Consider the following 22,369-nt stretch of genomic DNA (forward strand, 5'->3'; position numbering starts at 1 on the left):
GTTGTAGAAACGAAACTTAAAGCTGCTGCCTATGTCTGAACCAGGAAATGAAAGCAGCTAAATAAACACACATGCACCCACCCACACACACTCACAGGAACAGAGTTCTTCATCCTCTGAGGACAGAGAGACAAAGAGAAAGAGAGAGAGAACATTTTTCTGCGGTAAAGATGAAGATACTGCTTTTCATTTCCACGGTGGTGATGATGATGATGATGATGATGATGTCAGCAGTGGTTGGCAAACCCAAATCTACTAAATCTCCATGGCCAAGGACAACAGGTAAACACACACACACACACACACACACACACACACACACACACACAGAGTGAAGGCAGCAGGCCTCGATGAAACATAATCAAATGACATAAATTGTTTAACATGTAATTATTAAATCTTCTGCCTCTCTTTCACTTCAGACAAATTGAATTCAATGAGCTTAGCATGATGTACACTTGAGGTCGGATATAACAAAGTAACAAAGATACAAAAATTGTAGTATCAAAATAAAATGTAGCAGTTGACTACCATGAAATATAATGTGCAGCTTCCCTTTTTTCCATGGTTCTCTGTGTGTGTGTGTGTGTGTGTGTGTGTGTGTGTGTGTGTCCCTCTCTCTCTCTCTCTCTCTCTCTCTCTGTCAAATTCAAATGATCTTTATTGGCATGACAAGTTACAAGCTGGTATTGCCAAAGCAATACAGAAAGTTAGTACAAATAATATAACAATATACAAATATAACAGGATACAAATCATTAATCATTAATCAATAATCATGATGCACAATACAAGTACAATAAAAACAGTAAATAGCAACAACATTCAGGTATAGAGTAACATGGGTATAGATATATAGTATAATAGATATATAGTAACATGGTATAGAGCAGGGGTGGGCAACTATTTTTCATGGGGGGCCACATGAGAAACCCAGATTGTTGCCGTGGGCCGAACAAATATTGTCATGCTGTAACCCATGGATGGGCAACTTTGATGATAGAGAGGACCACACAAAAAATCCTCGCTACCAGATTTTGCTGTGGGCCGAACGGCGCCAGGCCGAACGGCGCCAGGCCGCCAGCGCGAAACATTTAGGGCATTTGAAGCCAGGTTTAGAGGAATAACTCATTTTAAATGAACAGTTGTGATGTCATTATTCAGTCTTAACCACCAATATTTGATCCTTTTCTCACTCACTCCTATGTCACCACCTGCTCTCCCTGCAGGGCTTGAAATTAACTTTTTTGACCACCTGCCAATATGGCTGCTAGATTTTAAAGTTACCAGCCAATTAGAATTTCCACTAGCCGAAATATTTTTCTTGAAATAAACCAGAATATGAGTGGGTTAATTTAAGCAAGTATCAGTAAGTGGCCCAGGATTCTCAAAGCCTGTGTTGAGGGTCACACAAGAACAAAAATGCACTCTTGAAGCTAAATAAATCCAAAACCGAGTTAATTATTAAAATTTCTACTTCAATGTAGAACAGTCATTTCTTAGACATGAGATTATGTCTAGCCTTTTAGTCATAAAGATGATTGAAAGATATTCCATATTCCAGACTGAAATGCTATAACGGAAGTGGAGTATTGGCCACAATGACATGAACATTTGGACACTTATTCAGCAGGTATCTTGCATGTTGCGTTCAGGTGCACTGTTTTTTTTTTGCAATTCCATCACGTATTTTGCCGATGTGTGCTATAGAGTAACATCTGTCTCTGTCTGTCTGTCTATCTCTCTCTCCAGTCTATCCGGCACAGGATTTAAGGGGGAAGATGTTCACTCTGTCTCCTTACAATGGAGTCTCCCTCTACTCTCCGTCCTTCAACCCGTCACCCTCTCCCTCCTCTTACTCCTGGTCCTCCTCTCCTTACTCCTCCGCCACCAGGAGTTCAACCGCTCCTTACTCCACCTCCCCCACCATGAGTCCAACCGCTAATTACTCCTCCTTCCCCACCAGCAGACCCGCCTCCACCACTCCCTACCCCACCCCCATCACCAGGAAACCCCGCCCCCCCACCACCACCAGGAAACCCCGCCCCCCCACCACCACCAGGAAACCCCGCCCCCCCACCACCACCAGGAAACCCCGCCCCCCCACCACAACTCCCTACCCCACCCCACCCATCTCTAGAGGTGAGAATGTTCACAAACCATGAAACACAGTGTGCTGGAATCTGAAAAAAGATTTTTTTTTATTTTAATTTACAAATCTGCTGCCATGTTCATACCTGTCAACATTGGGCAGTGAAAAAGAGGGAGTTTTCTGGGGTATTGGTGTTTGGCCTACCCTCAATTAGCCTGGTTGAACCCAGCCTCCACGTGACCTGCTCTCAGACCTGTTCTCAGTCACTACACTAGTGACTGGGAACTGAGAGAGCAGGTCACGTGGGGGCTGGGTTTACAGTGACTGAGAACAGGTCTGAGAGCAGGTCACGTGGAGGCTGGGTTCACCCAGGCTAGGGTTTACCTAGGCTAACCCTCAATGCCCCCCCTCCCCCATATAACCCTACACCACAAATGAATAGAATAAATACAGGGATGTAAAGTCAATTACTTTTAAATTAGTCTTGAATTCATAGCTCACATAACTAATAATAACTATAATTAAATGAAATAAACATGCTAAATGTACAAAAGATGTGATCAAAAGTCAGCATCTAAAATGTACGTCACAAAAATGAAAAAGAAATGTTCTTGGCGACTAGCATGGTCATTTGCCTTACTGCTGACGTGCTCAGCCTCCGACACACCTCACATGAGGAATGTGATCTTAGCAGTTCTCCTCTGTGCTTCCACACCTTGTTTGTGTTTGGCATGTTTGCTAATGTCATTTCCCCCACCGTGTTCTCCGCTCAAGTTTGCCCGGCATAGCTTGTAAAACGGTGTTTTACTTCGTTTCGAACTCAAGCTCTCACTAGTGCCTTAAACGCTGCAACGCAGCCCTATGGAAGACTGTTATTTTGCTCCAAAATTACTTTTCATTAAAACCTGACCACCCACCCGTAGGTGGCGTGGTACCCCCTGGGACTGACACGGATCCACGTGACTACGTCACGTCCTGCCAGTCCAGGGAATAATCACTTCCGCTTTCTTCCACCCGCTGTGAAGACGTGTTTTGTGAAAGCTCCGCGGTTAACGAGGAGTTATATTATATAGCTTTAGATACTAGGCTCGTTCCGGCTGACTTGCCCACCTCAAGAGGGTCGCGTGGACGGGATAAAGCAGGCTTCGGAGAACCGACCCTGTACCCTTCACCCTGCGGCGTCGGAACAAGTCATCTAAAAAGCTAAGAGTATCTTCCTTAGTTAACTGTTGTTACTGTAGCTGCCGCCGTGCAGTTGATGTGAAACGTTTCCCCGGAAACGGGGTAACGTTGTTAGGCTTGAGCGCATGACTCAGGTCTGCACTCATAACTCTAGCTAGGTTTGCATACATGCAGAATAGCTTGTACCGTTAGCACTAGAACAACAGGCTAAATAGCACAGTTGTCACAGATAGCTAGCTGCATCCGTGCGGTTGTTTCTGTTGCTAGGTACTTTAGGAACGCCGGCTGTAGAGCGCGCGCGTTAGATAGTTAGCTAGTTTGCTCAGTGCAGCTAGCTTGGACTACCTTGTAGCACTCCATATCTGGCTGCGTCCCCAGACAGGGTAACGCACCCGGTTTTTGTGGCAGATAGCTAACGTGCACACGTGCAGTTAGTGTCTGTGTGCTAAGTACTTCGCGCCAGCTACCTCTGTGTAGTGCGCGCCTTAAGCGAGAGTAGTAGCTAGTAGCCATGCTCTTCAGTGAAATAGCTAGTTAGCTAGCTTGCTCCCGTGCAGCCAGTATCTAGCGATGTGTAACCCCGTTTTCCTGTTAGCAGAGAGAGGGGGGAACAGCTAGGTGCTGTATTAGCTGTGAGGCTACCGGTTACGACCGGCACAATTAATTTGATGTGTGCATGCGGGCAGGAGCACGCCGCACAGGCGTTGCTGGGACTTACATAAGTAGTGTAGCTTTACTGGCGTCTGAGATTTTAGCTGGGCGATTCGCTAGCTAGGTGAGCTCGCCCCGCACCTTGTGTGGGCCGCTTCTCTCAGTACTTACGCCATCTTAGCCAGCTTGCTTGTCTGCTAAGTGTTGCTTGCCTCGTGCAATTAGCATCTACTAGATTGCAACTCCCGCTGAGGAGTTTCTTCTGAGATTGACTAGCTTCGCGGGCCGCTGGCCTTTGCTTGCGGTCACGCTTGCTTCCCCGTGTTACTCAGGGTAGAGACGCGCTGCACCGGCCTGTGCGCAGGCTTGTGTTAGCGCACGCTTGTCTCTCAGTGCTATGCTAGCTTAGCTAGTGGCTTCCACGTCTGTTCTCTCGGGTTAACAGGTTGTGGGTATTGGTGCCCCCCCTTCGGGATGGGCTATTGCCGCTTACGTTACCATTGCACGCGCACGTTCGCTAGCCTCCGGGTTGCTTACTGTCTAGCCTGTGCTTCTTGCTAGCTTGCTTAAGCATTACTCCCGCTATTAGGGTGCGCCCTGCGGGAGCTTGCTATTAGTGGTTAGCTTCCTGCTTCCTCTTGCTACTGAGCAGGGAAGGTCAGGGAGGGGATGGGCCGTGTGTAAAACTACTTGGCCGAGTATGAATCGGCACGTTAAGTGCGTGTTCGGCCTTGGGCACGAGCACGCTGCACAGGCGCCTTGAACCTTCGGTTTTGTCCGCAGCTAAGCTCTTTAGAGCTGACCAAGGTCCGCTCTCAAAGAAGTGTTAAAGCTAGCTTGCCTTGCATAGGTGCAGATAGCAATATTTAGTACTGTTTAGCACAGAACGATAGCATTTTGCAGATAGCTGGCGTGCACCCGTGCAGTTAGTCCCTGTGTGCTAAGTACATTGGGCGCGAGATACCTCCGCTACAATAGACATACTGCTCCTTGCTGGCGCTACGCGTCCAGCAGGGCTTACAGCTCGCCAAGGTCTGGGCTCAGTGCCAGCCTTTGGCTTGTAGCTCTAAGGACAAGCCCACCGCCCTTGGTGCCCAAGGCCCGGGGTGGTTGGGAGCTCTCCATGGGTCGCACTCCCTTGTTGGGGCGCCCCCTGCAAGTGCAGGTAGCCTGGCTGGGGGCACAGCGCACCTTGGTCCATGGCCACGGCCTGGCCTCGGTTGGCAGCGCCCAGGTCAAGCCCACCGGTTGGCTCACCAAGGCTGGGCTTAGTTCCAGCCTGCGGCTTGTAGCTTTAGACCCACCGTCCTCGGTGCCCAAGGCCCGAGTTCGGTCGGGAGCTCGCCCAGGGTCTCATACCCAGCATCAAGGCTCGCCTTGGTCCATGGCTACGGCCTGGCCTCGGCTAGAGGCTCCTAGGACAGCCCACCATCAATGGCACCAACGGCTCATTGCTGGTCGGGAGCTCACCTGGGGGGCCGCACTGTCGGACAAGTCCACGTGCGTCTCGAGAGAGAACGTTACCTCCGCAGTCCCCCCAGCCTGCGAAAGGCGCACGGCAGGGGGGGGGGGGGGGTTACTTCGATACAACAGCGCGTCAGTAGGCGGAGCTTGCGTAAGAAGTTCTCCCCCAGCATGCACAGCTTCTACGGAACTGTCCATGCGGCGGGGGGGCATAGCCTCTCACGTCCCGCCCCCCATCAGGGCACCGGATCGAAAGGTCCCGGTGCCCAGCAATATGCTCATGACTATATTTCAGGGATCATTTCTATAGTTTCTAATTTGAGAAATGTGTTTCTAAAATGTTCAGTCTCGCTATCCACGATGATGAGACGGTGATACTCTTTTCTGAGCGCGAAGCGGGCAGAGAGACTTGATTCAGTTCATATGCTCTCTGCTTTTGATGACCGTTCACTGTCTCCTATGGGGACATTGAGGGAGAGAGTATGATCCGAGTGGTGGAACGGGTTCCGCTCCGTTGGCCACAAGAGACCATCTTGTCCAACAGGCTCGATGCCTGGGAGCATCTATGTTCCCCCGTCCCCATTACGGCGCACCCTCCAGAGGGGATACGCGCTACAGTTTGCCCACCCACGTTCGACGGGACCCCCGATCTGGCCGTGGAGGAGGAGGCCATGGACGGCTCCATGCGTCCAAAATTGGACATTCGGCGTCTCAACAAGACGCTGAGGAAGTCCCATCCCGAATGCTCTCTTCCCCGCCTGTTCAAGTTGAGACAGGGGGATTTCTTACTTCCAGGGATCTGGAAGGTGCGGTCTTCCATGTCCACATGGTCAGGAGACACAGGAAATACCTGAGGTTCTCCTTCCGGGGGAAGGCTTACGAGTTCTGTGGCTTGCCATTCGGCATGTCTTTGAGCCCGCGAACCCTCACGGTGTGCGTGGAGGTAGCCGTGGCTCCCCTCCGCGCCTTCCTATATCTCAACGACGTTCTCTTAGCGGCCGACTCGAGGGTCTGTGCCGCGGAACATACCAAGGTGGTGACCGATCACCGGCAAACCTTAGGGTTTTTGGTGAACTGGCAGAAGAGTTGCCTCGTCCCAGCGCAGGCGGCGACCTTCCTGGGGCTCGAGCTATACTTCCTGCGAGCCTTTCGCCAGAGCGACAGGCGCGCACGGTTCGGACAGCAAGCCAAGGACGTTAGGTCTGTGCCCTCGGTGTCAGTGCATCAGTGCACAGTAATGTTGGGCCTGATGGCCTCAGCACTGCATGTGCTCCCGCTAGGGAGGCTACACATGCTCTCGTGGTCCAAATATGGTTCTCAGGCTTCGCCTGGACTCGGCCGGGGACCGTCATCGCAGGGTTCCTCTGACAGGTCAGGCCTGGCAGGCGCTGGCTATATGGGCGGACCCCCGTTACCTCTCGAGAGGTACTCGGTGGGTCCCCTGTCCCGCTCAGGATGGTAATTCGCACAGACGCCTCCCTCTGGGGAGGGGGTGCGATTTGCGGGCAATTTTCGGCGAACGGCCGGTGGGAGGCTCAGGAGCTTCGCCACATAAACGTGCTAGAGCTGAAGGCGATTCGCCGGGCTCTGCCTCAGGACAAGCCCACCATCAATGGCGCCGTGGGCCCATTGTTGGTTGGGAGCTCTCTTGGGGACCGCACTGCCGGACAAGTCCGCGTGCGGCCAGACTCGAAAGAGAACGTTGCCTCCGCAGTCCCCCCGGCCTGCGGAGGTAACACTTCCAGCGGCTCACACATGGGCACCATGTGCTGATTCGCTCGGACAATAGGGCAGCGATCGCCCACCTGAACAAACAGGGCGGTGTGCGGTCGGGGGCGCTGAACCATAGCGGGGATTCACCTGTGGGTGTTTCCCCGTCTCCTTTCAGTGTCAGCGGTCTATCTGCCGGGACGGCGGAGTTACGACCGGCCTGCTGTCTCGAGGCAATCCCCGTTATACGGAGTGGTGCCTCCACCCTCGGGTGATGGAACAGGTTTGGGCCAGGGTTGGTCGCGCCTGCGTCGATCTCTCGCATCGCGGCGCGCGACACACTGCCCACTGTGGTTCTCGATCCAGGAGGACAGCCCCGGTTAGGTCATGACGCGCTAAAAGCGCACGCGTGGCCAAGGGAGGGGCTCTATGCGTTTCCGCCGACCCCCCCTGATCCGTCAGGTGTGGGACAGGGTGAGGGAACAGCGCCTCCGGCTCGTTTTAGTCTGTTTGGCACAGGCAGACATGGTTTGCGGACCTGGTCTCCCTGGCGCAAGATCCGCCCTGGGCATTGCCGGTACGGGCCGATCTCCTATCCCAGGCGGAGGGGGAGGTGTTCCACCCCTCCCCAGGCAGGTGGAAGCTAGCGGTCTGGCTCCTGAACCGGACCAGTTGCTAGCCCAGGGCTTGCCTGATAATGTGGGATGCACTATGCAGCAAGTAAGGGCGTGGATCCAGTGAACTGCAGTGTGCGACCAGTTCTCTGTTTCCTTCAGAGCCTGCTTGACGCGGGTCAGTCCCCGCAGTCGTTTAAGGTGTACGTAGCCGCGATTCTGCTTGCCATAGGGGAATTGAAGGGAGCCCCGTGGGGCGTACCCTTTAGTCTTGCGCCTCATGAAGGGGGCGCGTAAACTGCGCCCGCCGTCGCGGTGCGTTTTTTCCCCAAATCGGACCTGGTTACGGTGCTGGACGGGCTAACGGGTCATCCGTTTGAGCCCTTGGACTCCGCCGATTTAAGGGTCTGTCTTTAAAGACCGCGCTGCTGCTGGCCTTGTCGTCAGGAAAGAGAGTTGGTGACCTGATTGCCCTCTCGGTGCAGCAGGCTTGTGTGGTAATGATGGGCGCAGGGTTACGTTGCGACCTAACCCGGCTTACCAACCTAAGATTATTAATGTCAGCTTTAGGTCTATGGTCATAGACTTATCAGCATTCTGTCCCCCGCCGTTCAGTTAGAGACGGGCGAGGAGAGACGTTTGCTCATGCTGTGCCCCGTAAGGGCGCTCTCGGCCTATGTGGCCAGGACGCGTTCTTTATGCATTACAGATCAGCTGTTGGTTTGCTTTGGGCAAAGGGCCCAGTGCGGACCCCTTTCCAAGGATCGCTTATCACACTGGATAGTGGAGGCGATCGCGTTGGCATACTCTGCCGTGGGCAAGGTTCCCCAGGAGGGTATCAAGGCGCTTTCTATGCGAGGTGTTGCGACATCCTCTGCGTTGTTGCGCGGTGTGTCGGTGGAGGACATGTGTGCCGCGGCCTCATGGTCCTCTCATCACACTTTTGTCAGGTACTACAGTCTCGACGTGTCCGGTGCGCAGTTCGCGCACGCGGTGCTGTCGGTGGCAAGAAAGTAGTATCGTTGCCACTCTAATATGTCAGACGGTTAGGCATAAACGTTGCCATATGGCCGTGGTTCACCGGTGCCTTTCGAGTCGCCCTGTGGGGTGCTCCCGGCAGCAAGGTCGGTTGAATGGAGGCACTAGTGAGAGCTTGAGTTCGAAACGAAGTAAAACGTTAGGGTTGTGCTACAACCCAGGTTTTACGAGTGAGAACGAGAGCTCTCACTACCCAGCCTTGCTGTGTCGATGCGTCACGGGGTGCGTCGGATCTCAGCGGGCTGGAAGAAATTAGAGTGATTATTCCCTGGACTGGCAGGACGTGACGTCACGTGGATCCGTGTCAGTCCCAGGGGGTACCACGCCACCTACGGGTGGGTGGTCAGGTTTTAATGAAAAGTAATTTTGGAGCAAAATAACAGTCTTTCATAGGGCTGCGTTGCAGCGTTTAAGGCACTAGTGAGAGCTCTCGTTCTCACTCGTAAAACCTGGGTTGTAGCACAACCCTAACGTTTACTGATGTGGCTAGCGGTTATAAACGGGAAGGTCTCGCACCAAGTGGACGGAAATTCTAGGGGGGAGTGAGAGTTCCCCGTTTGAGGACCGGGGCAAGTTCAATCACCCCGAAACATAAACAGAAACAGTAGTGCGCTAAACATCTTGTTGCAAAGTATTATTATTACGGGCTGTTATTGGCTGAGCGATTGTGCGTGTGACAGGCATCTAGCTATAAAGTGAGGAATCTCTGTGTGTGTGTGTGGGTGTGTGTGTGTGTGTGTGTGTGTGTGTGTGTGTGTGTGTGTGTGTGTGTGTGCGTGCGTGCGTCTGTCTCTCTGTCTGTCTGTCTGTCTGTCTGAGTGTCCTTCGCATATCTGGAAAACCGTTCACCCGATCAACTTCACACTTGGTGAGAGTGTTGCTGGGACCCCAAGAAAGTACATTCTCGGATTCTGTATAATTTGGACACTCAATATGTTCAATATTAACATTATAACAATATTAACAACAGCATGTATATCTCCGGCATAAGCGAACAGCGAGCCACTCAGTCATAGAGTATAGAAGAGAGATGTCACGTGTGTGTGTGTGTGTGTGTGTGTGTGTGTGTGTGTGTGTGTGTGTGTGTGTGTGTGTGTGTGTGATGTCAGCCATGCATTGTGGACTCCCGTTTTGATGCCTCTAGTTTGCCATTTTGGTTCTTGCACAGCTCGCCTGAGACCAGGGCCACACCCTTAAATCTTGTGCTTGTGTTTTCCTTAACATGTTTAACCTTATGGAGAAGATTTAAGGGTGTTTTGTGCAGCCGATTCTATTTTATGGACACCTTAACTCTGACTCTAAGGAAAATCTTAGCTTAAGGTGCTTTGTGCAACCGGCCTCCTTGACTATAGCTAGTGTTTCAATTAGTCACTGGCGGTTTGATTAAGTTTGAGCTTAGTGTAGCCTACAGTATGTACGTGCCCGCCTAGGAATCGAGCGTGCATGCCTAGCGAGATGCCTAGTTTTTAAAAACTCCACTCCGAGACATGAGAGTTTTGCATTGCTATGCTGGCAACACAGCTGTTTGAGGGGGAGAAGGGGGGGGGGGTCGCCAACGCAACACAGCTGTTTGAGGGGGAGAAGGGGGGAGGTCGCCAACACAACACAGCTGTTTGAGGGGGAGAAGGGGGGGGTCATCACGGATTGGCTGTGGTTGGTGAGAGGTCACTGCTGCCTGCTGGGTGGGCGGGTCAAGCCCGGTCTGGCCCGCTGCGGCCCCACGAGTAGGTCCTTCTCGGGCGCGCTCGCACACGGCTCGGCGTGATGAAACTGACATTGGGAAAGGAAATCAATCTGTCATATCAAATTACCATTACTTGATGGTAATAATGATTATATTAAAGCAATATTAGACACAATGTTGTGCTGTTGTACGAATATCGATCAGCATGAACTGGAGTGTGATCCAGCTTAATCTTCTGTCTGAAGAACTGTACATAAATATAAATCAATTCAATCGATTAATCAACACTGAGCTCTGTGAACTTTGACCCCTGCAGGTGTGTCTGTGTGTCTGCGTTACGTTGCCGAGGCAACGGACTGCCAACAAATCTTCACCCTCAGTTCCGACAGCTCCTCCACCATGACGGTATATGGGTGCCCTGATCGTGGGTACTCCCTGTTATTTGAACACGACAATAGCATGGACTTCAAGTCCTACAGGACGTTCTCGAATGTCAGAGCGGACTTCTGGACCAGAGTCTGCGTCACCGTGGATAGCAGGAAGGGCGTGGCCCAGGTGTTCAGCGGCGGCAACACCTTTGTCAGGAAGAAGATGCCCGTGCAGGTGAGGACAGAGGAACAAAGTCAACTTTACTTGTTGAGCATTTTTGTAGACTTACAGTCAAAGTGTTTCACATTTGAAAACAAACAAATAAAATACATGCAATACAAGACAATGTATCAAACACAAAGTCAGATCAAAAGAATAGGATGAAAAGATGAGGATTTTAATTAAAATGTCCTTCATATCATCATCAATAGAGTACGTCAGGGATGACATATTTTTGTAGGCTTTATCCAGAAATCACCGCCATTTGGTTCTTCAGTGGAAAAGTCTATGGGGTTTTAGAATGGGGATTTCACTGAAATGCATAAAATAAGGTCTGTGGTTAACAAAAGTTTATGGGAACGCGAATTTGGGTTCAGCAAGATACTCTTAACAAACGTGAATAACTTTTATGCCTTTTGAAGTGTTTTATAAAAATCGTGTAAAAAAAAAAGTTCCAAAAGTCATAAAAGTTATTCATGTTTGTGAAGATTATCATGCTGAACCCATATTTGCGTTCCCATAAACTTTTGTTAACCACAGACCTTATTTTCTGCATTTAAGTGAAACCCCCATGTTAAATCCCATAGACTTTTCCTCTCAAGAACCCGAAAGTATACTTCCGGACTCATTGCTCTCTATTACCCTGGGGACACACCGGCACCTCCGCGCAGAAGGCACTTAAGCCTTTGGCATAGTCTTCGCGCCCAGCCAAGCGCATAGGGCGCGCGGCGATTTTGACGTCATCGCACGGGGTGTGTCGGGGGGCGAGGCCTGAGCGCGGCGCGACGCGTCCATGGAGATTTTTCTATCAGCGCGTCGGGTTTTAGCACATTGTCAACATGGACGCTTTTGAGGGAAGACTCCAGGGGGAAATGGCGGCGATTGAGTGCCAGACAGTCTGAATGAAATTGAATGTAACGTTCCCAATTCTATGCATTAAATTCTAAAAAACGACCCTCAACATTAGGGAAGGCTAAGCCACACAACTAGTTCGTTATAATCGAACGTCATGCTTCGAAGGCGACTTTACGACGATGAGGACGGTGAGGACTCAATCACAGCAGATCTCCGCTGATAGACTACCACAGGCACAGGCACCTTGCTTCCTCCTTCAACGCTTCTCCGCGAGATTTTGTTCGTACCGCCCCCTGGCGTTTCGGAGCGAGCTGCGCACTGACTATGTTCTGTTTTGGCCCGCGCAGAGCGCGCGCGCCCTCCGCGGAGCCCCGCCTCCAGTGTGTGTGCGAAGAGTATGCCAGACGCTTTAAAGAGTCCACACAGAGAGCGCAGCTCACTTCTCTTTCTCTGCCCGCTCTGCTCGTCCGCTATATATTTTGCCCCAGATCTATTGTCTTCGTTATCATGGGTAGTAAATAACGACATAAATATATAAAGTAATATGTTTGGGATAACTGTTAATGGCTACCTTCCGCGTTATAAAATGCAATTGCATCATATTTAAGTCTGTTCTCCTCCCGTTTTCCCAGTGCGTGCTGTTGTAGAGAGAAGGCGAGTACTAGCTCTCTACTTGTTGCTCCGCAGGCAATGAGCCCCTAGAAGCCGCTCCCCCTCTCTCTCTCTTTTCACACTTCCAAAGGGGCAATCAACAACGTAAATAAACATTATTTTACTTTGAAATTGGTTTTATTTGACGAATGTCCGATTTCGGAGTTCCTGTCTGCCCTGATCTGATCTGGTCAGCTTGACAGAGTCGCTGACGGGCGCAGAGGGTCCGCGCACAAAAATAGAAATCGAGGCTATCCTGTGCACCCTGAGCGTCCGCGGAGCTGCGCGCAATTCGGTGTGGACTGACAGATCTGTTAACATGGTGTCCTATTGAAAACAGGCTGCGCACAAGGTCACGCCGCGCAGCTTACGTGCAGGAGATGCTTGCGGTGTGTTTTCAGGGTTAGATCGCATCAGTCGATTTGCAGCCAGCGGTGTCGCCCCCTGCAGGCCATTTGAAATAATGCAGGTTTAAGTTACTCCTACATTGGCTTCACAAACGGAGCTATAGGAGTTATAGTGTGTTGAATGTTTTCAACACATTCGGGAGTTATTTGGTCATGAAGTGTCGTCATTTACCCACTTTCCCTCAACCTGCCATCTCTACTTCTAGTGATTTCCTACGTTTCCCAGAATGCCTTTCAACAACCTTGAACTTGTTGGATTGAGCTGCAGGTCATGTAGGTGGAGTGTGTCGTCACCTTCAACCAGCAAATCAAATCTCTTGTGTGTGTGTTCATGCGTGTGTGTGTGCATGTGTGTGTGTGTGTGTGTGCGTGCGTGTGCGTGTGCGTGTGCGTGCGTGTAGTATGTATTTACAGGACGTGTACCTGTACTTTACATCCAAGGTTTTGATGGTCAGGTGACTGACGTCCAGGTATGGGACTACCCTCTCCGCTACACAGAGGTCATCACCTACATGAACGGCTACAGGTATGACCGTGCATGCGTGTGTCTGTGTGTGTGTCTGTGTGTGTGTGTGTGTGTGTGTGTGCGTGTGCGTGCGTGCGTGTGTGTGTGTGGGGAGGGGTGTGCGTGTTTGTTTAGTTTAGTTGTTAATTTCACTTAAAGCCAGCATCTTTCATTCCATCGGGGTGTGTGTGTGTGTGTGTGTGTGTGTGTGTGTTCCTCCAGTTATACATACGATGGCTCTGTCCTCTCCTGGTCCCGGATCAGCTATTCTGTCAAAGGAAACCCACTGTTGGAGGACACTTTTGAATGGCTGTTGAATCGACCATCCAGAAGAGGGGACGGGGAACATGGACCAATGGGAGAGAAGAGGAAGAAGAAGTTGTTTGTCAATAAGGGGGAAAGGAAAGAGAGGAAGAGGGAACCACTTTAGAGAAACAGAGAGAGAGAGAGATTTAAACTTGTTTTTCTCATATTCTTCATTGATACAAAATAAAAATCAATAAATAGAAATCAACAATTACAGGCAAATAAATTGTCTTGTAGACATTTAGATTTGATTTGATAAAAGTATGTGATTATGTTTACACACGTGGACAAACTAATGTCAGTAGCAATAAAATCATACCGCTGCCTATTTTCCGCTAACTGACATCTGCAGTTTTATATTTCCATGTTTTATAGTGTCCACGATGCGGCGTGCTGTGGACACCTCTTAGCTGTTGTAAAATCATTGTAAACCATGGCTTCTTCGGGCTTATTGCTTAATTTGAAAGCTAGCTTATTACCTGTCAGCATATTGTATTAGCAAACACTGCAACACAATGAACCTGATGACGCATCTGCTAAACCCGTTGTTCCTGTTGCAAATAAATCATGTCTTTTTGAAAGTTTGGTCATCTTGATTGGTTGGAGTGCAGTCTCCCTCTATGGACTTGTTCCTGGGAAGTTTGTTTTTATCTGGTATTTATTTAGTTATTTTGTAATGTAGAATATTGCTGAATTAGTTTGACCTTAATATCAGTATCATTATTTTTGGTTAATTTGAGTGCTTGTTAAAACCCTGGATAGCAAAAGTCTTTTTGACTTTTGACTTTGTCACACCACAGAAAAATGTGCTATTAACCACACAGCCAAATTTGAATGATTAAAAATGTCGCCAAGTAGGGGAGCCCGGGGTTGGTTGGCACACTTTTTGCTTTCTGCTATATTTCTCTTGCACGATTTTTGTTAGAATATTCTAACCAGTATGAAAGGTTAAGGTCTCAGTTACAATAGACCAAATCAGCGGGGATGTTTACATTTACTTCCGGGTACCCCTGAGGTCCACACATTATAATGGCGGTGGACGGCACAAACTGACGTGTTGAAGACAAAAACAGACAAAGAAGACAAAAATGGTTCGTCCGTGTTGTGTTGTTGTTTAATATCATTCATAACAACACTTTCACTAACGTTAGTGGAGACCAGACTAGCTAATTTACCTGTTGGACCAGACCAGAGTAGACTTGAAGCTAAATTAAATTAATGTAGCGTCAGTAGCTCTGTCTGTAACGTTAACGAGTCTGCAAAAAAACAGCGAGTTTGACAGACAAACAAACGTTATTAGCTAGCTAACACTACATAAAACAAACACAGAAGAAAGGCTAGATACGTCGGACAAGCATGTTTACCAACCGTTTAACCATTTAAATTGAAAGCAGTCGGCCGAAAACAGCGAGAGGGTTTGACAGCATTTATTTGACAACACGCACATTTAAACCTGCTGCCTTCCCCAAGTGGTACCCGGAATTTGTTTACATGGTGACGTCACGGTGATTTGGTCTATAGAGGGTATGCATGTGATGTCACAGAGGCAGAAGTCACTGTGGGGTCACACGCCCACTGAGTCACAGCAAGACTGAGCTTGAATGCAGTAATCAGCCTAGTTAAGTGACACCTGCTGCTCGATCAGGGAGGAATTTGACACTCATTTTGACACTCGTTCCTGATTGAGGGGGCGTGTTCCAGTGGGTGTGCATACCCTCTATACAGTGTGTGTGTGTATATGTAATACACAACAAACACACACACACACACACACACACACACACACACACACACACACACACACACACACAATACTTGCATGCGTAAAGACTCCCCCCACACCTCCACCACAGGTAGCAATGAATTGTTTCTCACCTTATGATGTGTCTCTTCAAGTGTCCTTTATGACCAAAACCTTTAGCACGGTCTGAGCAAAGAAATTGCTTCTCTCCCGTGCAGACTATGAATTCATGTGTCCTTTTTCACCAAAACATTTACCACAGACTGAGCAATTCAATTGTTTCTCTCCTGTGGGGACTATCATGTGGCTCTCAAGTCTGATTTATTACCAAAATCTTTACTACAGACTGACTGAGCTATTCATTTCTTTATCTCCTGTGTAGACTATTGATGTGTCTATTCAAGTGTCCTTCATGACTAAAACCTTTACCACAGACTGAGCAAAGAAATGGCTTCTCACTTGTATGGAGTATCAGGCGAGCATATTCTTGAACATTGTGGACATTTCTGTGACAAGAGTCAGATCGGGTGCACCAGCTGTACACTCACACCAGCTGCAACGACCGTCTGGGTCGTAGAATGAGTGGACAATGACATGTCATTTTCACTGTCCAATAGGTGGCAGTAATGCAACATTTAAGGATGCCAAACCTCAATTTGAGCAACTTCAAGGAAAAATTAAGACAGAAGAAGTACTTCGGCCCAAGGCAGAGTAGCCTATGTTCCTGACTTTTTGTGGACATATCGGTTTGTAACATTGCAGCGGAGGAGCTCAGGGGAGAAAGGAGGAGAGAAACAGCATCACTCAGGCTGCACGCTATGCAGACTGACATCAACCATGTAGGAGCGACCTGAAGTGGAGCTTTAACGAGTCGAACGCCTTGCCCGCAGATCTGCAGATCATCAGACGAGACAACCAAGAGAAATAACCGAGATTCTTATGAGGTAGGCCTACTGGTGTCTGGTGTAGTTTGACTGTGTTCTTATCTTAACTCGTGAAAGAAAACTAAAAACTCTACTCTCTGTAGGCTGTAGCCTAGGGGCGGTGTGTATAAATAGCTCAGGTAGGCATTTGATTGTACTGCGGGATGCACGTGGTGGGATTAACGTTGGCAAAATGGCCGGCCGCTTTAGATTAGCTAACAAGCTAACACTAAGCTACTGATGCTATCAGTTAAATTTTTCCATAGAGATTTCGTAAAATGCATATAAAATAGTTTTACTTGGTCAAACAAACCATGCGATTAAAATAATCTTCAATCTTGAATTCAGCTATATTTAGAATCAGGAGAGACCATTTAAAATTTCACTAATATAATAAAATAAATTAAAAATAATACTAATAATCATCATAAAAAAAAAAAATCGGAGTGAAATGTTATATGGTCTCCTGATTTTCTATTTTCTATCACACACACACACACACACACACACACACACACACACACACACACACACACACACACACACACACTCGGAGAGACAGATGGTAAGATTAATCTCCAGACCGAACTCATGAGGAGTCTGTCTCTCTGGAAAATCCCACTGTGACATAATCAGTGATGTCATAATTCCCACTGATGACATCATCGGTGATGTCATAAATCTGACATCATCAGTGATGCTGGTCTCATTGGCCACACAGCAGCCGAGTTGCGGGCAAGGCCGCGCAGTGGCCGAGCTGCGAATGCGAGCTGCGGGGCCAGCTTGGCGAGCTGCAGGGGCAGCGAATGCGAGCTGCGGGACAGGCGATAGCGCTAGGAATCGGGCACGCGAGATCCCTAGTGTTTTAGAAGAACCAGGAGGACTCAATGTTAACACGTTCACTGCCGTGGACAAGATATCTCGTCAAGCAGAAACCAACGGTTGACTGCCAATGACGAGATATCTCGTCCAAAAAAAATATATATATTTTTGACGGTGGGACGTCGATCAACCCCTTTTACATCTCCTATTAAAATATGGGAGGTATTGAATGTGTATAATCTATTTTACCGACCCACTAAGTGGCGACAGTGCTCTCCAGACGAGAGAAAGCCAAGCAAAAACAGCCACAGCAGCAGCAGAAACTCGCTTGTGACACGCCCGCTGCAGAGCCAGGGAGGCAGGAGGAGAACACACACGGAGGGAGGAGTTTGAAGGAGAGGGGGTTTCCTGCTGTTATGGAGGAAATTACTGTTCAAAACTATTGTTTAGATGTCTGACGTCTTACTGATGCCAAAAATGAATGGTTAAAGTGACTGTTCTATCGAATTTCACAAAAAGCCATTTATCTCAGCTTAAATTTTCAGACGCTGAAACCATGCTGTATTCAAGTGCTAATGCCTACATAACTACTAACTCTACAAACTAACTATTTTAGACAGAGAAAGCACACATTCTATTAGTTCTTTTGAGATATTTTGTGTTCACAAAATCTTACAGAAAATAATCCTCGGCTGTTGAAAGATGAGCCAGAATCCTCAAAAAAAAAAACTTGGCAGAAGCTACCTAAAGTAAAAAAAAAAAACGGCTGGCAGTGAATGTGTTAAAAACAACTTTCACTGAATTTTCTGACTGACTGTTTCTTCTGTCTGTTTTTAGCTTCACTCAGAGAAAATGGCATCCACATCAGCTAAGCATCTCACCTGTCCTGTCTGCCATGACATCTTTAAAGATCCTGTCCTCCTGTTGTGCAGCCACAGCCTCTGTAAAGCCTGTGTGGAGCAATGGTGGCGAACGAAACGAAGGCGTGAGTGTCCAGTTTGCAGGGCTACATCTTCACAGAGAGCACCTCCTCGTAACTTGGTGTTGAAGAACATGTGTGAGGCTTTCGTACTGGAGAGAGAACAGGGAGCTTCAGAGGCAGTCTGCAGTCTGCACTCTGAGAAACTCAAGCTCTTCTGTCTGGACCATCAGCAGCCAGTGTGTCTCATCTGTCGAGATTCAGAAACACACAGCGGCCACAGATTCAGACCCATCGATGAAGCTGCACGCGATGCCAAGGAGGAACTCCAGAAATCGCTGAAGCTCTTACAGGAGAAACTGAAGCTGTTTAATGAAGTCAAAGAAAACTTTGTTAAAACAGCAAAATACATTAAGGTCCAGGCCCGACGCACAGAGAAGCAGATCAAGGAGGAGTTTAAGAAGCTTCACCAGTTTCTAGAAGAGGAAGAAGTGGCCAGGATCTCTGCACTGAGGGAGGAAGAGGAGCAGAAGACTCAGATGATGGAGAAGATTAAGGGTCTGAGCAGAGAGTTCGCAGCTCTTTCAGACACAGTCAGAGCCGCAGAGAAGGAGCTGAGAGCTGAAGAGCTCTTGTTCTTAGAGAATTATACGGCTACAATGGAAAGCCTAGAGTCAAATAAGGAAAGAGTCAACTGCCGCCGACTGGAGGTGGAGGATCCACGGCTGGTCTCAGGAGCTCTGATCGATGAGGCCAAACACCTGGACAACCTGAGCTTCACAGTCTGCGACAAGGTGAAGGAGATGGTTTCCTACACTCCTGTGATTCTGGACCCAAACACTGCCCACCCAGGACTCATCCTGTCTGAAGATCTGACCAGTGTGAGATGTGGGAAGAAACGGAAGCTTCCTGAAAACCCAGAGAGGTTTGACTACTACAGGTCTGTTCTGGGCTCTGAGGGTTTTAACTCAGGAACTCACAGCTGGGATGTCGAGGTTGGAGAAAATACAAGCTGGACGGTGGGTGTGTTCGAAGAGTCTGTCCAGAGGCATGGTGACATACAGTCTCAGTTATGGGTGATAAGGTTCTATAATGGTCAATACATAACGTACGCTCCATCAGATCCAGCTACTCTTGTCCCTGTCAAGGAGAAGCTCCAGAAGATCAGAGTGCATCTGGACTGGAACAACAGAAATCTGTCATTCTCTGACCCTGATACTAAGACACACATACACACCTTCACACACACTTTCACAGAGAGGCTGTTTCCATACATTGACACTGGGGATGTAGTCCCTCTGAAGGTATTACCCTGGGCAAGTGTTGACACCAGAGAGGCTAAAAGCACAGTGACTCCCAGCGCTTGCGGATTTAGCCTCTCTGGTGTAACACGGTGCTGGGGGGAATTGCAAAGTAGTGCCTTCCCGAATATAGAAACCTGGTTTTCGGCTACTGGGACTGTAGGTCTCTAACTGTTGTAACAGTTAGTGATTAAGAATAGGGCTGCAACTAACAATTATTTTCATAATCGATTAATCTCGATTATTTTCTCGATTTAATCGATTAGTTGTTTGGTCTATAAAATGCCCGAAAATGGTAGCAAATGACGATCAGTGTTTCCCAAATGGCCCAAGATGACGCCCTCAAATGTCTTGTTTTGTCCACAACTCAAAGATAATATCAGTTTACTGTCATACAGGAGTAAAGAAACCAGAAAATCACATTTAAGAAGCTGGAATCAGAGAATTTAGACCTTTTCTCTTAAAAGTTTTACTCAAAACGATTAATCGATTCTCAAATTGGTTGTCGATCGACTAATCGATTAATCGTTGCAGCTCTAATTACGAAGCACTTTATTGATCCCTGTGGGGAAATCAGGTCTATAACAGCGACAAAAAGCAATAGCATGCAATAAAGACAAATTAAAAACGAAAAGCCCGACACGGCCGACAGTAAAGAGAAATGTGAACTAAGAAAACACTTTTGAAATGGAACACAAATGCTTATGCGAGGTCCTCCAGGCAGAAAAGATGAAAGGTTGCACTCAGCAATGAGGATGGCCGCCGTCCGTGTGTCCAGCTCTGTGCTGTAAACTCATCAGGCCGTCATACCTCGTTTTCTTCTGTATGTGGGTGCCCCTTTCTTTATATACATTATATATCCTTAGTTTTTGCAAGACTTTATACTTTCTTGAAGACTCATCAACGTGGTTATAATCCATTAGAGAATGCTTCCTACACATCTGTCACCGATTGTTTTATTTCATCGGGATAATCCAAGCGATGTTTACCATTTTGATGCACTTCTCCTGAGCTCTAGGGGGCAGCACTTAGTTCTTCTCCTGAGCTCTAGGGGGCAGCACTTAGTCGAACAGCAGACATCTTCATATTGCTTGTCGTAGTTTTCGAATACATACAGCATTCCTTTTATTTACTATAGAGCCAAAGTCACACCCACTTACGCATTAGGCATACGAACCAAGAGCGTTCATCCGCCATTCAGACATGAAGTAAGCTGCTTCTAAAAATAGTTGTACTTGGTCAAACCAAGCAAGCAAATCAGCTATATTTAGAATCAGGAGAGACCATAGAACATTGCAGACCAATGCTAAAGAAAAAGAACAATGCTTTTAATCCACTTTTTCTGTAGATTTGGTCCAAGTGAAATGTGCTATGCTCTCTCCTAATTCTAAATATAGCTGAATCGCTTGGTTTGACCAAGTAAAAGTATTTTCATAAGACTTTTATCAAATGTTTATGGAAAAATAAACGGAAGGTATTATGCCTAACCCGGAAGAGAGCATGACTTTGGAACTCTATTAGTTTCAAACTACAACCAAATGTTAGTCTGCCTTTAGGTTGTAAATTTGATGTTTGTTCATCTCTGAAGTGTGTTGAAAATATGTTCAGTCTGTTCAGTTGACTTTAACTAGCAGGTGCCTTATTGTACTTTTATTTGATCCCATTTGTGTTCATTTCCCTTTTTCCCCCAGTTTATTTTACACTGGTAATTTTTTGAATAAAAAAAAAGTCTTGAATTCAGTCTGTTTATTTCTAGAGGGGGTTAGAAATTCCTGTAAGCATTGTGTATTATCAGTCTGTGCATAAGTCTTGCAGAGTGATCTGAGGCAGTCAAATATATCCATTACATTTTGTGGGGAGAACACGGGGGGGGGGGGAAAACATGCAAGTGACGCATCTCAACATTTTGGTTTCGGTTCTCTTTTCTCTTCCCCTCTCCACAGGAGGTCAAAGGTCAGGCTCAGCAGGAGTGTCTTGCTCAAGGACACTTCAGCAGGGAGGATGTTTAAAGAGGAAATGTGTGTTTCGCCTCAGACAAGACGGGACACTGCTTTCAAGTCTGAAATGTATCTAGATTTGCTAGAAAGATGAACATTTCAGCTTCCAACTAGGGCGCTGCTAGATGTCACTAGGTTGACTGTACTGTGCAGTAGTAAGGTTTTTGAACATTTTGATGAATCAAAACCACAATCCAAATCAGAAACAGCATTATGCTGCAAGCCTGTTAGAATTCAAAATCCTTACTACCAACACTGTTCTCCACTGCAGTCAGTGAGGTCAGCTGTAGTTGGCAAAAAGGTGACATGTTCACCTTTCTAGCAAATCTAGGTACATTTTAGACTTGAAAGCAGTGTCCTGTCTGAGGTGATGTGCAAGTGAACTAATCACGATAAAATATTTCATGTCCTCTTTTAAGGGCAGCCTCTTTAACATAGAGAGACCCCCCCCCCCCCGCCCCTCTGTGTCTCTCTCCCTAATCAACACCCACCACAAAGTCACAAGAGAAAGCAAGAGGTAAATTATATGGAGCAATTCTTAGCCATATCTCTATTTAGTAAGACATCTAATAGCAAAATAACTGTTGTACATCCTTATATCTGGGCCACAAGTTCACTTTACAGTATTTCACTTTATGCACAAAATTGTTAATTCTCTAGCAGAGTGGAATACGAGAATAGCCCTCATAAAATTCAAAGTCAGTAAAATATTTTTCTTCTTACAAATATAAAACTTGGCTGGTTGCCCAACAACCAGATGTCAGGTTTTTACAACCAGCAGACATTTGTTTGTTTTTACAATTATTCCCCCCCCCCCCCCCCCCCAAAAAAAAAGACCATTTCCAAAGCAATTGACATGTTACCCAATGGTTTGAACAGAAAACAACCAAAGAAACTGAATCCATAAGTTTGAGAAGCA

At 47.6% G+C, this 22,369-nt stretch overlaps 2 protein-coding genes across 2 annotated transcripts; both read left to right on the forward strand.

The window, feature by feature from the left end:
- Positions 1–82: 82 nt before the first annotated feature.
- Positions 83–14,320, forward strand: LOC310799277 (uncharacterized protein). The gene is made up of 5 exons (XM_083661871.1): positions 83–282; positions 1,753–2,142; positions 10,752–11,038; positions 13,338–13,462; positions 13,664–14,320. Exons 1-5 carry the CDS (start codon positions 171–173, stop codon positions 13,869–13,871), a joined length of 1,122 nt encoding a protein of 373 aa, XP_083517997.1. The 5' UTR covers positions 83–170; the 3' UTR covers positions 13,872–14,320.
- Positions 14,321–16,328: 2,008 nt separating this feature from the next.
- On the forward strand, positions 16,329–21,462 carry LOC310799407 (E3 ubiquitin-protein ligase TRIM39-like; the record flags this gene model as incomplete). Its single annotated transcript, XM_083661994.1, has 3 exons — positions 16,329–16,432; positions 18,071–19,456; positions 21,397–21,462. Exons 2-3 carry the CDS (start codon positions 18,086–18,088, stop codon positions 21,460–21,462), a joined length of 1,437 nt encoding a protein of 478 aa, XP_083518120.1. The 5' UTR covers positions 16,329–16,432; positions 18,071–18,085.
- Between the last annotated feature and the right edge of the window lie 907 nt (positions 21,463–22,369).

Source organism: Poromitra crassiceps (assembly GCF_964638095.1).
Source record: "Poromitra crassiceps genome assembly, chromosome: 27".
Classification (NCBI taxonomy): Eukaryota; Metazoa; Chordata; class Actinopteri; order Beryciformes; family Melamphaidae; genus Poromitra; species Poromitra crassiceps.